Source organism: Ixodes scapularis, unplaced genomic scaffold (genome assembly GCF_016920785.2).
Source record: "Ixodes scapularis isolate PalLabHiFi unplaced genomic scaffold, ASM1692078v2 PGA_scaffold2__306_contigs__length_199485367, whole genome shotgun sequence".
NCBI classification, from domain to species: domain Eukaryota; kingdom Metazoa; phylum Arthropoda; class Arachnida; order Ixodida; family Ixodidae; genus Ixodes; species Ixodes scapularis.
Window position 1 is genome coordinate 169,936,634 of NW_024609857.1, and position 15,115 is coordinate 169,951,748.

Sequence of the window (15,115 nt, forward strand, 5' to 3'; positions counted from 1 at the left end):
CATGTGAGCTCGTCGCGTGTGTAGCACTCAAGTGCAACCCTTACATCTTAGGCATTCGCCTTTTTCGCCATGTAGGGATCAGGGGTTGCCCATACACCACTTTTACGCTTCCGTTTTTTTGTTTTATCAATCATGTTGGCAGTCACTTCCGGCACCAGAGGCAATATTTCTTTCTTCGAGATGCTTGGTGACAGAAGCGTGTGCAATCGCTTGTGTTTTTGGTGGGAAGTGCATGCCTTCAGAGTTCGCGGAACGAGTCAAACCACTCTGTGCAGTGCTCACAAGCGTCTTCGCCGCTTTTCACGTCTTAAAGGCTCGGCAGCTTTCTTCTAATCGAAGAACTCACTTAAACTTTTTTTTTTCTTCAAATACGCTTCCCGGCATTTTTCTTTAATGGTTTTACATGGTTTCAATAAGGTTACCGACGGACTAGCAGCAGACAAGTCTTGACTCACTGCAGCCGGAATTTCACCAGAGTCCCGGAAAAGAGAGTTTGATGTACTCACGTTGTGAGGAGAAGCAATCTCAGTCTTGAGGTATTTGTTGCAATGCTTGCATAAAAGGTCACATTCGTTCACTGTTCGTGAAGCCAGTAGCTTTTCCAACCTAACTTAGTTGAGTGCGGTCGGGAAAGCTGGATGTATACATGGCCGCTTGCGCAACTGTGAGTTTTAGGCTTATGTATGCATAGCTAGCGAATTCGCATAGTGGGGCCGTTTTGTTTTTGTGACTTGTAAGCAAATTAATGGTATTCCAGCTCAAAGACCTTCTCCTTCTGAAAAAGAAAAAAAGAATTTGAAAAATATAAAATACATGCCATAACTAACGCTCAAAATGATTGGTGCTGTGCGGCAAAGTCGCTATGACGAAGACGTCGGCTCGCTCCGAGTGAAGGTTTGCCGTAGCTTTTCTCGTTCGGAGGTCATATGTTACTCAATGTTTTGCCATCACAAGTTAGTTCAAGTCAGTGCAAAGTGCCAAGGGAAGTTTAAAAAAAATAAAAGAAGGAGTTTTTTTAAGTATCGACGCCCAATCTTGCCACATTTAAAAAAAATCAGCTGCATTTCCGCGTTAATAACAAAAAAACAATTAAGCGTGGGCATATAATTTTTACATATTCGTAAAAAATATTTAAAGACGCAACTTCTGATATTTTTTTGTGAACTATTATATTAAATGTTTTTTTTGTTTTTGTTTTTTTTTGCAAAAAAAAAAATTGTGAATATGTCTCTAAAACGCGTTTTTATGCCATGTTTGATTTTTTGTTTGCATAAAAATATTTTATTGATATTTTTCATTTTTTTGTGTATGTGTTGTATATCTTGTGTAAAATGCTTTAAAAAAGGTATGGTGACGTCAAAGCTTCAACGAGGAAATTACAACTGTGCAAAGTAGCACCTTGAAATCTTCTCAATTTCCACGCCTCGAGCTTCTCTATTTTTTATCTATAGCAAAAAAATTGTTACGGCGTTCATATATAGCTGAATGTTCCTCCCAAGAACATGGCTTTCGTATATATTTTTAACAAACAGATCTGAATTATGACCCGGACCATCATTGCATGAATTGACGTGGAATTACCCACAAGTCTGATTTACACCATTAAGGGTGTGAAAGTGTTTAGTGTGCACACTGACGTTTGACTACGACCGACTGAGACAAGGCCGGTTCTTAAGGCTCCTGTGAAGGCTTACGCCCGGCTCCGCAGAAGCGTATCCGGTCGTAAGAGGCTTTGAAACCGGTCTTGTCTCAGTCGGTCGCAGTCAAACGTCAGTGTGGGGAACGGGCCTTTATTCTTTTTATTTTTCTTATGCTATTTTTTTTTATTCAAATGATGATTCAGGAATATATTTATTTATTTACTTATTTACGCTCCGGCCCTCGAGACAGCGGCAGATCCCCGATTCGGCCCCTTCGCCAAAACGTTTGCAGACCTCTGGTATAGAATATACTACTAATACTCACTAATTAGTTGCATTTTGTTGTAGCTTATGACGTCACAAAAAAGAACGCACGGGTTGAGGTGCGTTCGGTTGCGTAGCATAACAAATATCACTGGTAAGCTTTACCTTTTAATAGAGTTGGGGGAAACAAAGGTCATAAGCTTCCAATTTCAGCTCGGGGACACTGCATCGTATATTCGTGTTTGCATCAAACTGAACTATCAGTGTTTTCTTTCTCTCTCGGGTTCCAACCGAACCGTACATCCATCATAACACGTGCCGTTATGATAGCTTTATGGACAAGTCAGGCCATCGCATGGTTTCGGCGACATCCGCTACGTGACGTCCGCCATGTGACGACACCCTGTGATTATGGATTGCCGAGGCAGGAACACTTAGTTCTTTCCGCCAAGACACGACGCTGTTCGAAAAGCTCCACGATCTCAGAATATTTGGGAGCAGATTGCGGGTAATCGCTGTTCACCACTTCATCTTACGTTGCCACGCAGAACAGGTGACAGTATTTTCGATGGCGTGCTTCCGGTTCGCACCGGAATGTGGGAGTCTAAATTTCGTTCCAACGGTTCGTTGAAGCTTTCTCGTCGATTCTTCGAGAGGCCTCGGTGGAAGCTTGGTTCGGTATTTCCTTAACGCGGCAGCCCCCGTTTCCGCGTAACCGATGGACAGATTACGTGAAGCCTCGTGCACGTCAACGAGGGCGAGAGTGAAGCCGCCTAAATTACTTACCGTTTTTTCGAAAGTCGATTAAGTCGGCCACCGATGTCGACCTTGGCGTCGCGGATTCTCGTCGCCATAAGTGACCATTTCTCTCGAGTGGTCTTTTTCCTCATGCAAATGCTCAGGCGAGATTTCGCTTGTTGTTGCACCTGCGCGAAAGAAGCAGGCATTACGGCAGTGCAGCCGGAACGCGCAGAAACCGAGAAAAGTAACCGCCGCTGGCACAGCCTTCTTGACTCTGGCGTTCTTCGGGGAAGGTGATACCAAATGAGGCTGGCATAACGAGTTCGTTCTCGTACAAAGTTATCTAAAGATACGTTTTCGAGGCTCGTTATCTCGGCCTTGTAAGGCGGAGAACTTGCGCGTTGCGAAGTCCGTTGAAGTTTCGGCGGTTCGGACCGAAAGGGGCATCTGTACAAGGTCCAGTCACCGCTTTTTTGACTAAATACGAGTCTGGTCATCGCGTCGCGCACGAGCGAGTTGTTCCGAAGCCGAAGAAACGCCACACCAACTCGAGCCGACATGGTGTGCGACCAGAACCCCGTGGCGAAATGTGCCGCCGAAAGTGATCGCGGTGAGAAGAAGTCATCTCCACTGCACGTGATACACAAGCCACGTGAGTCGTTGCTCAGCAGTCCGGAGCCGACGACCAACTACAAGGGCTTCGTCAGCTTCTGCGTCGTCATTCTGGTGAGTGGAGCAATAGCTCGACACGCGACCAAGTCCGGTCGATGGGACGTCGGCTCAAAGAGGCGTGACTTCAGAGAATCAACCAGAGTTAGTTTCCCATTCGAGCCCTTTTTGTACACACGTCGGCTTCTGGAACAATCGGCGTAGAAGGCTCGGTGCGTAAAACATTCTATCCTCGAATCAGCAACACGGTTCTCGAATTTAGCAGAACATCACATTACAGAGTCAACAAAAATGTGTACCCGCGGCCAGGCATCGAACCTTGGCTTTTTGCGTGGAAGACAAGCGCGATAACCGTTAGGTCACAAAAGCGCTGCCTACTTGGTCAGCTGCGCGTGCGGCTTTAGTGAGCAAATATTTTGCCTTCGTCGTCACAGTGCCTTTCGTTTTATCACACTTCCTAAAATTTAAATTTTTTTGGTTATTTCTTTTGGAGGAAGGGGGGGGGGGGGGTTAGAATTTCGAAACCATCTTCCCGGGTTTCTTCCTTGAATACCAGCTGAACGTAGAGGAAAAGCGAAGGAGAGGAGAAAACAAAGAACCACAACCACACTGTTGGACTATCAATAGTCCAGTAGTGTGGTTCTTACCTTTCTGCTCTCCTTTGCTTTTTCCTGTACGTTCAGCTGGTATTCAAGGAAGCATGTCAAACCAACCGGCTCAGCTCCAGATCGTCACATCTTCGTGGGTGCGGCCCTGGCCTAGTGGTCTCTAGCTGTCTGTCTTAGAATTATGTAGTAGCTAGGGTGCCTCAATGTCCTTCTGTTTATGGTGATGCCACCCTTTGTAGTACCCGATGCCGACAGCACGCGCTCACAAGTAAAATACAAAGAAATCGACGGAAACAAAATGTCGCCATAGAGCAGTCAGCGCCACAAACGCGTGCAGGGACACGCTCTTTCACGCGCTTCTGAGCAAACAAGAAAAATAAACGTGTGAGACAAAATGGCCAGATGTCTCCACCCTAAGCAAAGCGCACATGAAGGCGCCCTAGTAGCAGCTACAGTATTTCACGTGCAACCAGATTCACGTCATAGAGAGGTAAGTAGGACGTCCATGGGATTGACAATCCCTAGCACAGACACCAGAGTCCTAGAAAGAAATGAGAAAAGTTCCCGTCTTAGGAGCTCTATACAATGTCGATACGTGCTGCTATAGACGTCCTAGGTATAGTTGATGACTGTCACGGTTCGCTCAATACGGTTCGGAAGCGGAATGAAGAGAAGGACAAGCGGCAGAGAAATTGCTACATTCTATTTACAAAGTTCAAACACAATCAAATGGCCTGGCATGAGGTTAATTACAACAAAGATAAATACAAATATACGTATAACTATGCAGTTTCACGACGGACAAAGGGGCGCCCCTCAGTCCCTCACATCGAATACCCCTGAGAGTTTGCTGCGTGGACGAACCTCGAAGAGGTGCAGCTCACCATAGTCAACTCGAATTCTGGGCTTGTGAAGTAAAAAAGTTGACATTGCAGCTTGGGCGTGCCAAGAGTCAGGCAAGTCCTATGCCATAGCCATAGACCTCTTTGCGGAACAGCTCCTCTGACCAAACGTCACATTTCGCTGGCTATTCTCTTTTTCTTCTATCCTCCTGCTCTCTCTTCTGCGGTCAACTTCTTTCTTTTTTTCATCATGGCATGGAGCCGCAGAACCACGACAACGACAAACAGAGAGTGACTACACAGTTTATAAATCGTCTGTAGAAATTCGCGAGTGCCCATACAATCGGCATAGAGGTCGTAGAACGACCTCTATGCCGATTTTTGTGAGGGCGCCATGCTCATTTGACGCTCCTGTCAATCTTTAGGAGGGCACTGGTCCGAAATATGGATGGAACTCAAAGTTTAGCTTCCAGTCTTTAAGCCATGTCAAAAATCGAGCAAAAACGGGGATTTCGGAGACCTCAGTTGTAGCAAATGGCTAGATCAAGTGACGTAGCTCCATTAATAAAGCTTGGACTTGGGTTTGGGCTAGCTGGTTGAACGTAGCTAAATATGCTGCGCTGCGAAGTTTTACAGAACAAACGCGTGACCAGAAGATGAAAGGAAAACAATGAGTTACATTGAGATGCGGAGAAACACAGCGCACATGAACAGGCGCAGACTAACAACTGTTTATTTTGATCATGATGTAAAATACCCGAGACTGTTGTCAAAGCTGGGAAACTTAGTCGAAGAAAAAAGACAGGCGAAAAGAACGTCTCAAACTCAGCGACTGCGTTTATTTCCTTAAGGCCTTACGTACCCACAACCTAATCACCGACCACCGACGTCACAAAGTCCCAACTTTTGTTATAAAATCCTACCCACACTGGTCTTCACCTGAACCGTAAACGGTTACCTCATTCCCAAGCTCAAAACTTGGGTCCTTGAACGAAACAATCACACCGACCCACTTCCTCTTCATCCAGAGTCTGAAAGTGCTGTGCTTTAACAGCCCTAAAATTACAATTTTAGAAAGTGTGATAAAACGAAAGGCACCGTGACGACGAAGGCAAAATATTTGCTCACTATGGCCGCGCGCGCAGCTGACCAAGTAGGCAGCGCTTTTGTGATCTAATGGTTATCGTGCTTAAGACAAGCACTATAACCATTAGATCACAAAGGCATCGAACCTCGCAAAAAGCCAAGGTTCGATGCCTGGCCGTGGGTAGACATTTCTGTTGACTCTGTAATGTAATGTTCTGCTGAATTCGAGAACCGTGTTGCTGACTCGAGGATAAAATGCTTTACGCGCCAAACCTTCTACGACGATTGTTCCAGAAGCCCACGAGTGTACAAAAGGGGCTCCGCGTGGCAAGCCGCAGTCAGTCTCGCCGCAGCGCTCGATCCTGCTGTCACGCCTGGTTCGATTCCCGCGACGCTTTGTTGTTTTCTTCTATTTCTTTTTGTTTTCGGCTCAAGTTCACCCCATTAAACATTTATTTATTTCTGTTTTTTATTGTTCTTTTGGTCACCATCCGTGACACTATTATGATTCCAGGCAATACATAAAACTTACGGAAATAGTGATTGGTTCATCACTTTCTTTTATGTTTATAAAAAATCTTGTTCTTTACAGAAGTACAGAGCTGCGGCACGGGCACGCTTGTTTGACCCGCATGCAGTCTCGAGAAAGCTGTTTTGAATGCGTGCACATATCATCACTGTAGGCAGAGCACCGGCGTAATAGTCGCGACGCAAGAGCCGAATGCGCCCCCATCTGACCGACCACGTTCTTTCTGCTGAAATGTGAGTGTGGGACACTCGAGCACCGTTAGCTTGCTGAAATGGAAGCCGCTGCTTTGTCGTCGCAAATCCTTTGCCCTTCGAACGCCTGCCCTTTGCCCTTCGAGCGCACGGCGTACCCCACGCAGCGCCTTTCAACAACCATTCGCGCAACATCACAACCTTCCGTGGCGGTGTGCTCTTGCGGTTCATTATCGCGGGGATTCATGCTCGCGGAGGTTCATAAAATACTCGCTTTCAAGGACTATAGACCTTTTCTTTAAAGGCGCCGCCATCTTGAGAATTGCGGCGCCAACGACGCCGTTAGCGGCTTAGAAAAAGAGATACCGGCTAGTTTTGGCAGCACAGCTATCTGGGTAGGCAATGGTGTGGGTATGGGGGGAACTTGGCTAGACTTGGCTATGGTGGGCTGCAACAACTTGGTTGGAGCTTGTCCGGTTAAATCCAGCTGGTTACTCACAGGCCATCACCTTGCCGCCTCGAGAGAACGAGGACGAAGACGGTGAGGTGTTTTGATTGAGTTTCCACAGCGAAGTATATATGAGCAATTTAATGTAGTCTATATATATGCAGGTAAGCTCTCGACATTTGATAGCTCCATCTTGAGTGGTGGCATGTAGACGTTTTCATACCTTTCACATACCATGGGGCTTGCAGTGATAACCTAATTGGACCACCTGCACCTTGAATTAAAATCTGTCCTCTTGCAGTAGACGAAGTGGTCGTGAGCTTAAACGTGACGTTCAGTCTGATATGAATCTCTCGCGATTCAATCTCGCAATCGACTGATTTCATAGATAAGGATTCTTGGGGAAAATGCGAAACTTGATAACATTGCAGCCACACTCGCGCTGCAACTTCTTGGACTCATGGCACACTTTCTGCTATTGTTCTTATGTTTTTGAAATTATTTATCCATCCGACGACCACGCAGTGGAAGCCAGACAGCCATAGATTTTCGGAAATTGCAGCACGGTAAAAGGGAGCACTCGGAACTAACTGATGCACGACGTCCGGTTTTAAGCCTTTTCGCCCATACCCTTGGCGGTTGCATACCCTGTGTCAGCGGGCAATCTAAAAATGCACCAGGTCGAGGGTACGTCAGTTACTGGCTGGTTTGAGGTTATGCGGAAAAGGTCTAGAAACTGCCGGCGCTCGCAGACTGTCAACAGGCGCCAGAAAGGTGGAATGCTCCGACGGCGGTGCGGCGAGCACTGAAACGCCTTCGCAGGCGTCCACGAGGCAAAATATTCTCAACGACAAAGCAGCGTCCTGCAACACCAGCAAGCTAGCGGTGGTCGAGAGTCCCACGTTCCCATTTCAGAAGAGTGAACGCAGTCGGCCAGATCGAGCCGCAGTCAGCTCTCGTGTCGCGATTGCTACGCCGTAGTAGGGTCTGTTGTTCAGTTAAGGACGGTCATGGTGGTGTCACGCCCATTTTTTTTTCAATATTATTTTTATGTGAGGTAGCAAAACCTGTCCACATAGCGTGACAGATCTTACTTTTGCAAGATCTTCCTTGTTTTCGTAAAAAAAATCACAATCCAGAGAAGGTTGAAAAAAGGATTTTCCCAACTGCGCGATGACGCAACTTTGAAGGCCGGAGAAATAAAGAATAAAGCTTTTGACACCGTCAAAGGTTTTTAAGTTCAATAGACGCATATTTTTATGCCAGAATTAATTAAAATTAACTTATATGCGCATATATTTCAAGCGAAATAAAATGCCAAACTTAGCTTCTGGAGCAAACCTTACATAATGAGGCATTTTCTGGCGAATTTTTAAGTCGCTTTAAATTTTTATTCTAAAGCTGAAACTCTTTGTGTCAAGTTTTCATGCTTTGTGAACTTCTAACAAATTAATTAGCGTTGTAATGTTGAAACTGTTTTCTGCATTGCGCCCGGAAATTTCGTCAAAACCGAAAAAAGATTAAATTTGGCCATTTTTGTGTGGCAATTAAAAAAAAATAGTCATTCTCGATTTTCTTTATATTTTACCCAATAGGCCCTTGATGACCGGTGATTACTAATCTGCAAATATATGTTGCGTTGTTTTGTTTAAAAAAAATGTGTAACCAGGTCGTGATCGCATCAATTACCGCTGGGGCGTTTCCTGTCTTAACGATTAGTGGTACACGAGCGACGCATGCCACAGTATCCATACTTGGTCATATTAATGCCCAGGTGCCATGTAGCACTCTAAAAATAACACGTGAACTTGGTTTCATCGATGATGTGGCTGATATTGCCAATGAATACTGAACTTTACGGCGCGTCCGATACTTATTAGGGTGTTACACTTGGCTCGCTAGATATGCATTGCGCTACCATTCAAAGGTAGTACTTTAATATTAGTACCTGGCCGACAAAATAATTTATTCCTATTTCTTGGCACCGCCCAAAAGTTTGCTGACAAAAAATTTCTCTAGTCATCGCTTGGAACGAGCGACATTGCGCAGGCTTCTGTCCCGACCGATGGCGGGCGTGGCTACGGTGGAACGACAACAGGTTATGTCCCGAGAAACAATGGCGAATGAGTGGAAATCAAGGTTGAGTTGGAGAGGATTTAAGTAGCGTAAGCGGTTCAGCGTCGAAAGCAACAACCAAGGTTGCGCTCGGGCACTACTAAGTTGCTCCAACAGAATCTCTTGCTACGCCTTATCCGCGATCAGAAGAACTATGATCTGTGACTGGGTCGAGGGGGGCAATAGAGTTATCGACCTGGGGAAATATTTTGATGAAATTCCAAGAGGGTCATGGCGTGCCAAAACCTTCAGATGTTTATTGGCAATTAGAACGCTCTTGGTGAGAATCAGGCATCGCCGCCACCGAATGCCGTAAGTTGCCACACACGCAAAGGATCGTGGCTCACTATGTTCAGAAAAGAAAGAAATTTGCTGACCAGACGACCGGCCTACACCGCGGTGAGGTCTTGCCAATAAAGGGGATGTAACACAAGTTTTGAAACAATGTGAGTTTAATTAAAACGATGATTTAAAGAAAAACAGAAATAATATAACGAGGTTCACAAGTACCGAAAGACATGACGCCAACTATTTCTCTTCTATTGATACGCATTCAAGATATTGGCAAATCAGCGTAGACAAAAAGATAATAAAAAAAAAGTTCTCGTTGCTCCGGACGGTCTTTATGAATTCCGGGTAATATTTTTTTGGGGGGTTATGTAACGCCCCTGCTACATTTGAGAGGATGATGAACTCTTTGTTACGAGGGTTGCGATGAACAACTTGTTTATGCTATTTAAACGATGTTATAATCTTTTCACCCACTTTTGATCAACACTTGTCTCACCTCGCAGTTGTGTTGGAAATTTTTCGTGTCGCAGGACTTCAACTGAATTCCAAAAAAGTGCGTATTGGGGAACACCCAAATTAAGATCCTCGGTCACGTAGTCAGCCGTCATGGCATATCCCCTAATCCAGAAAACCTAGTCGCAGCCTCCCAGTTTCCGGCTCCAACCAATCAAAAGTCTTTGCGTTTTTTACTCGGGACGTGATCCTACTTCCGACGCTTCATTCGTGGATTCGCTGAAATACCAGCCCCTTTGCACCACCTCCTCAAAAAGGATGTTCCTTTCTACTTTTTCTCAACTCACGAACGTGCCTTTTATACTTTCAAGACTGCTTTTAAAACAAAACCTGGTTTGGCTCACTTTAATTCTTAACTTGAAGTGGAAATGCACACCGATGTCAGTGGCGACGGTTTTGAGGCTGCCCCGATACAGAAACACACAGGCAAAGACATGTTGTGCTTTGTCTCAACCTGAACTAAATTACGCATTCAAAGAAAATGAATGCCTTGCTATATATTCGGACAATAGGTAAATTTAGACCGTACATCTTTGGACGTTCATTTAAGGTTATTCCGGATCACCACGCATCATGCTGGTTATCGAGCCTTAAAGATCCTTCGGGAAGGCTAGGACGCCGGGGTCTTGAACGTCAGGATTACAAAGTATCCATATTTTATATGTCTGGCAAAAAAACAAGACGCCTGATTGTCTCTCTCGAAGTCCCGTGTATACCATCAAGACCTATCTGTCCGCCGTAAGCATGCCCGTCTGTCATTATTTCACAAAATCTATCAGCATGCGTCGCTTCACGATTTTTTTTTACACACTCCATTGTCGTTTCACGCCGCGATCGTTCATTTAAATTAGCGCGGATCACAAGCCACTCATCTAGTTATACACGATCGGTCATACCACGAACCATAATCGACTGGAACAACCTACTGGCTGACATTGCAACTGAACTAGATATGCCTAACTTCAAAGAACTCGTGCGCAGTTATACTAATACTTAACATTCTCTTTATTCCTTGTTTTTATATTGCCTTTGTATGCTTTTTTGGTTTTCTGTGTGTACTGTAATATACTTGCTTCCCCTTCCCTTTATGTCAAACCTTTCTACAGAGGGCCTTTAGGTATAGTTGGAATAAATAAATAAATAAATAAATATCCCAATCTCCCAATTTTTTCCCCGTGAATGTAATTTCTTTTACATCAACCAACGGAGCAGACCAACGAAAAGACAAGCCCTTTAATGTCTCCAAAAGCATTACAAGACACGTGAAAAAAGGCGCCTCGCCACTACCTTCACATTACAAAACGGGATATTATATCGTCGTAACTATGACCCGCACGATCCGGCCCTTCTGCTTGCCGTCCCTAAACACCTCCACACCAATTTATTGCGTTCCTTGCATGACGATTCTACATCGGGGTACATTAAATTGTTAAAAACATACATGCGTATCCGAAACAATGTTTACTGGCAGAGTATGTACCGCGATATTTTCAAATGTGTCACATCATGTCTTCAGTGTCAACGCCGAAAACGACCCACAACCGCTCCGCAGGACTCTTGCGTCCGCTTGAATCTCCTCATTACCCATTTGACCATGTGGGAAATGATCTCCTTGGTCCCCTTCCTGTCACCCACTCAGGCAACCTATAGATCGTTGTCGTGAGGGACCACTTATCCCGCTATGTCGAGACTTCACCCCTGTCTACCGTCAGCGCCCACGAGGTCGCCGCCTTCTTTTAAACTGGGTATTTTTGACGCCACGGACCTCCTCGAAAAATAATATGCGACAGAGGCACAGCGTTTCTCTCCCAAGTGATTCAACACCTCCTATTACTTTGTGGCACTGTACGTAGCCCGACCACAGCCTACAATCCCAGTCAAACGGCATGGTAGAGCGCTTTAATCGAACCATAGTAAACATGATACCTATCAGTGTACGTTTAGTCGGATCGTCCGCATTGGGACACCGTCCTTCCCTTTGTCACTTATGCATACAACACTGCCATCCAAGACACATCTACACTCCAGGTTTTTATTCTTCACCGTCAATCGCCAACAACACTTTTTGACACCCTACTTCATTATAACCATCACAATGATCACCTGGAGGACACCGTAGCACACCTCGCCTGCCGTGCCGAAGAGGCTCGACAACTCGCCCGCTTACGAACAATTTCTTTACAAAAACAGGTCTCAACATTCTTTTTAATATTTTGAGATTCCTTATTGACTTTCCGCGATCCTACGGAATTCCTTTATAAACGCACTTTGTTTTGATTATTGTCAAAAAACTTTCAAAAGAAAAAATATAAATGTTTATTGTAGAATTATTTATAAAAAAAATTAAAAAGAAGTTCTAAAGACGTTTTTCCGTAGGTTATTTTCAAAAAAAAAATTCAAAAGGAAAAACAGTAGATTTTGTTTTGTAGACTTATTTATAAAAAAATTAAAAGAAGTTGTAACGACGTTTTTTTTCTAGGTTATTTTCTAAAAAAAAATAAAAATAAAACTTATTGACATTTTTCTTTATATTATTTTATAAAAAGAGAAATGTTTTATTATTTTATTTGGTCCGCGGTCGTGTGCGGGGTCCGACATGACGGATGTTTTTTTTTTTTTTTTTTTACTTTTTATTGAAAATGTGTTGACTTCTTGTTCACTCTGATTACTTGCTTTCGACTGACTTCCTGTTGACATGGTCAACAGAAAGTTTGTTGAGTTTGTGTTGAAACTTTTTTTATGATTTTTTTCTGCCTGAGTCAAAAGAAAAGACACTATTTCTTAGAAATTTCAAAACAATATATTTAATAAATTGAGTGTTTTTTTAACGTTAATTTGCCGTTCCGTCAAAAGGAATTCAACAAAATTTATGTAAGAAGGAATTAAAAAAGTGTATGTAAGAAGGAATTCTAAAAAGTTTAAGTGGCCAATTTTAACTAGGAGTTAAATAAGTTGTCAAAACAAAGTCTAAAGAACATAAAAAAGTTTAAAAAGAAATTCAATACGATTCCAGAAAATTTTCAACAAAAATTCAAAAGAACTTAACTAGAGATTTTTGTAAGGAAAGGGCCTCACAACAGTGCCAATGCCAGCGGTACAACGAAACGCATCGAACTGTGTCCTACTCCGTTGGTGATCTTCTGTGACTGTGGACGCCACGACGGCAGCGGGCAAAGGCCACTTTCTCCATCGCCATCGTTAAATCGGCCCACACCGCATCACCGCCAAATTATCGGACCTCACCTATCAAGTGCAGCTACTACACCCTCCAGCTCACCGACACTCAACTTTAACCGACATCGTCCATGTAACAAGCTCCACCAACGCCCATCCACTCCATCTGACGGAGCTACGTGACTTTTCCAATTCACCATTCACCCATGCGGTCGAGACGAGCGTAAAACAGCCGGGGGGGGGGGGGGGGGGGGGGGAAACGAGAAGAGAGAAGAGCTCGACGGCCCGTGGCCCCATGGCCGCAGTGCGTTCTGGCTCGCGCTCTGTCTGGCGGTCAGATTAAAACCCAACGTTGAAAACCACCCCGTTGGCTTCTCTCCTTAGTGCAAGGATATCAACGCCACAATATTTCAGTTTCGATTCGTTATCCCTTTCGACCGCAGCCGACATACGAAGCAATGGAGCTGTTCAAGCAACTCGAAAATTGCATCATCACGGCGACCATCGTCCTTGTACGTTTGCCATCAGCTACCTGGCGCGAATAGTGCCACAACTGTTTAATTGATTGACGCGGCACCCAAGCTTCTGTTCGGACCGGAACTTGGTCAGCAGTGTCTGAGACATGCCTGACGCTTATTACAATCGTCAAATAAAATTTCGAAACTGACTTCATCGTTCCTTTTAACTGATGGCTGTATTTCTCGTACTAAGTGTAAGATTTTGAGGAGCGGTTCAAAATTAGCCATCGAAGAGCGCGGTTCGTCTCGGGGTATCCATCGCGTCCACGACGATTTTGCGACATTCCTTCTCACATGGGCTAAAACTAAACGACCGAAGGGAGGGCATCGCCGTAAAGAAAGCTCGGGCTGATCTTGGCGGGCGAGGCTTACGCGGTTGTCCAAGCGGGGGCACAGAGCACAAAGAACACGACAGAACAATTCTCACATCGTGACTATTTTGCAACCCGACTTGTCTCAGTAGCGAACACGAAACGAATGAAAAAAAGCCATTGGCACCGCTTTCATTGGTCGATCGCTGAATTCTCGCATAGTATCGCAGGAACTACCGGCTACAAAAGCGGACACCGGCGCAGATCTGCGCCGCAATCCCGGGTCACTTCGAGAGGTCAGCGTCCCTCAGCGAAAACAACGTTGAAAGCAGCAAGCGCCATCTTGAAAAAAAAAGTTTATCAAGCTTTGACGACAGTCCTGACGTCAGGAAAGTCACAGAATGAGTGCAAGTGATTGGCTGGCGCATTTTAATTCAAGGTGTCCAACTGTGCGTTGGCTTTCCTTACCAAACTTTCGGTTTTACGTTTTGGCCTAGGTAATCTGTACTAGTGAGCGTACTTCTCATATAGACATTCTATCGAAGCAGACATTCGCCAGGTGGATTCATGGCCAGCTTTTTGAGACACGCTGTTTTAGTTCCCGATTCTCACGAAACGTGGCGTGTCAACCTTGAGCAAGATAGAGTGCCTTCATACACACGCGCGCTTTTGCTTGAGTGGTGACATCTCAACCATTTTTCCGTCCAATCGTTTTTTTTTATGCATTTAGAAGCGCGCGCAATCTGGTGTCACACAGCTCGAGCGCGTAGCTTTGGCTAATGCATAGACGCCATTTTACCGCCCAAGTCACGCACCGAGTGCGCGAGAGCGTCACGCGCTGGCACATTCAGGGCAACAATGGATGTCTTCACCCTCAGACAGACAGCCATGTAGGCACCCTATACTCTGTTTCATACTTAGCGTGCAACGCTGAGAAAGCTACTGGCGCGAGCGCGTGGCTTCATCTATGGTTGTTTTTGCGCGAGAAGGCGTGTAAATAATCAACGAGATCAAGCCCCATGCTCGTGCCAGTAGCTTTGACAGCGTTGCAAACTAAGCATGAAACAGAGTATAGAGCATAAAACAGAGTATAGAGCAAGATAAACGGAGAATTCGAAGCGCGCGACCGCTCTCTGAACCTCCTCTTCTGAGCGTGCTTTTCTCCGGCCTCCCAC

At 44.9% G+C, this 15,115-nt stretch overlaps 1 protein-coding gene across 1 annotated transcript in view; it reads left to right on the forward strand.

Moving 5' to 3' along the window:
* Positions 1-3,203: 3,203 nt before the first annotated feature.
* The window catches only part of LOC121836654, a 72,048-nt gene continuing 60,136 nt past the window's right edge, over positions 3,204-15,115 (forward strand). Inside the window, exon 1 of the mRNA XM_042291613.1 lies at positions 3,204-3,371. Coding sequence (XP_042147547.1) covers positions 3,204-3,371 — 168 coding nt within the window. The remainder of the gene's footprint in view (positions 3,372-15,115) is intronic.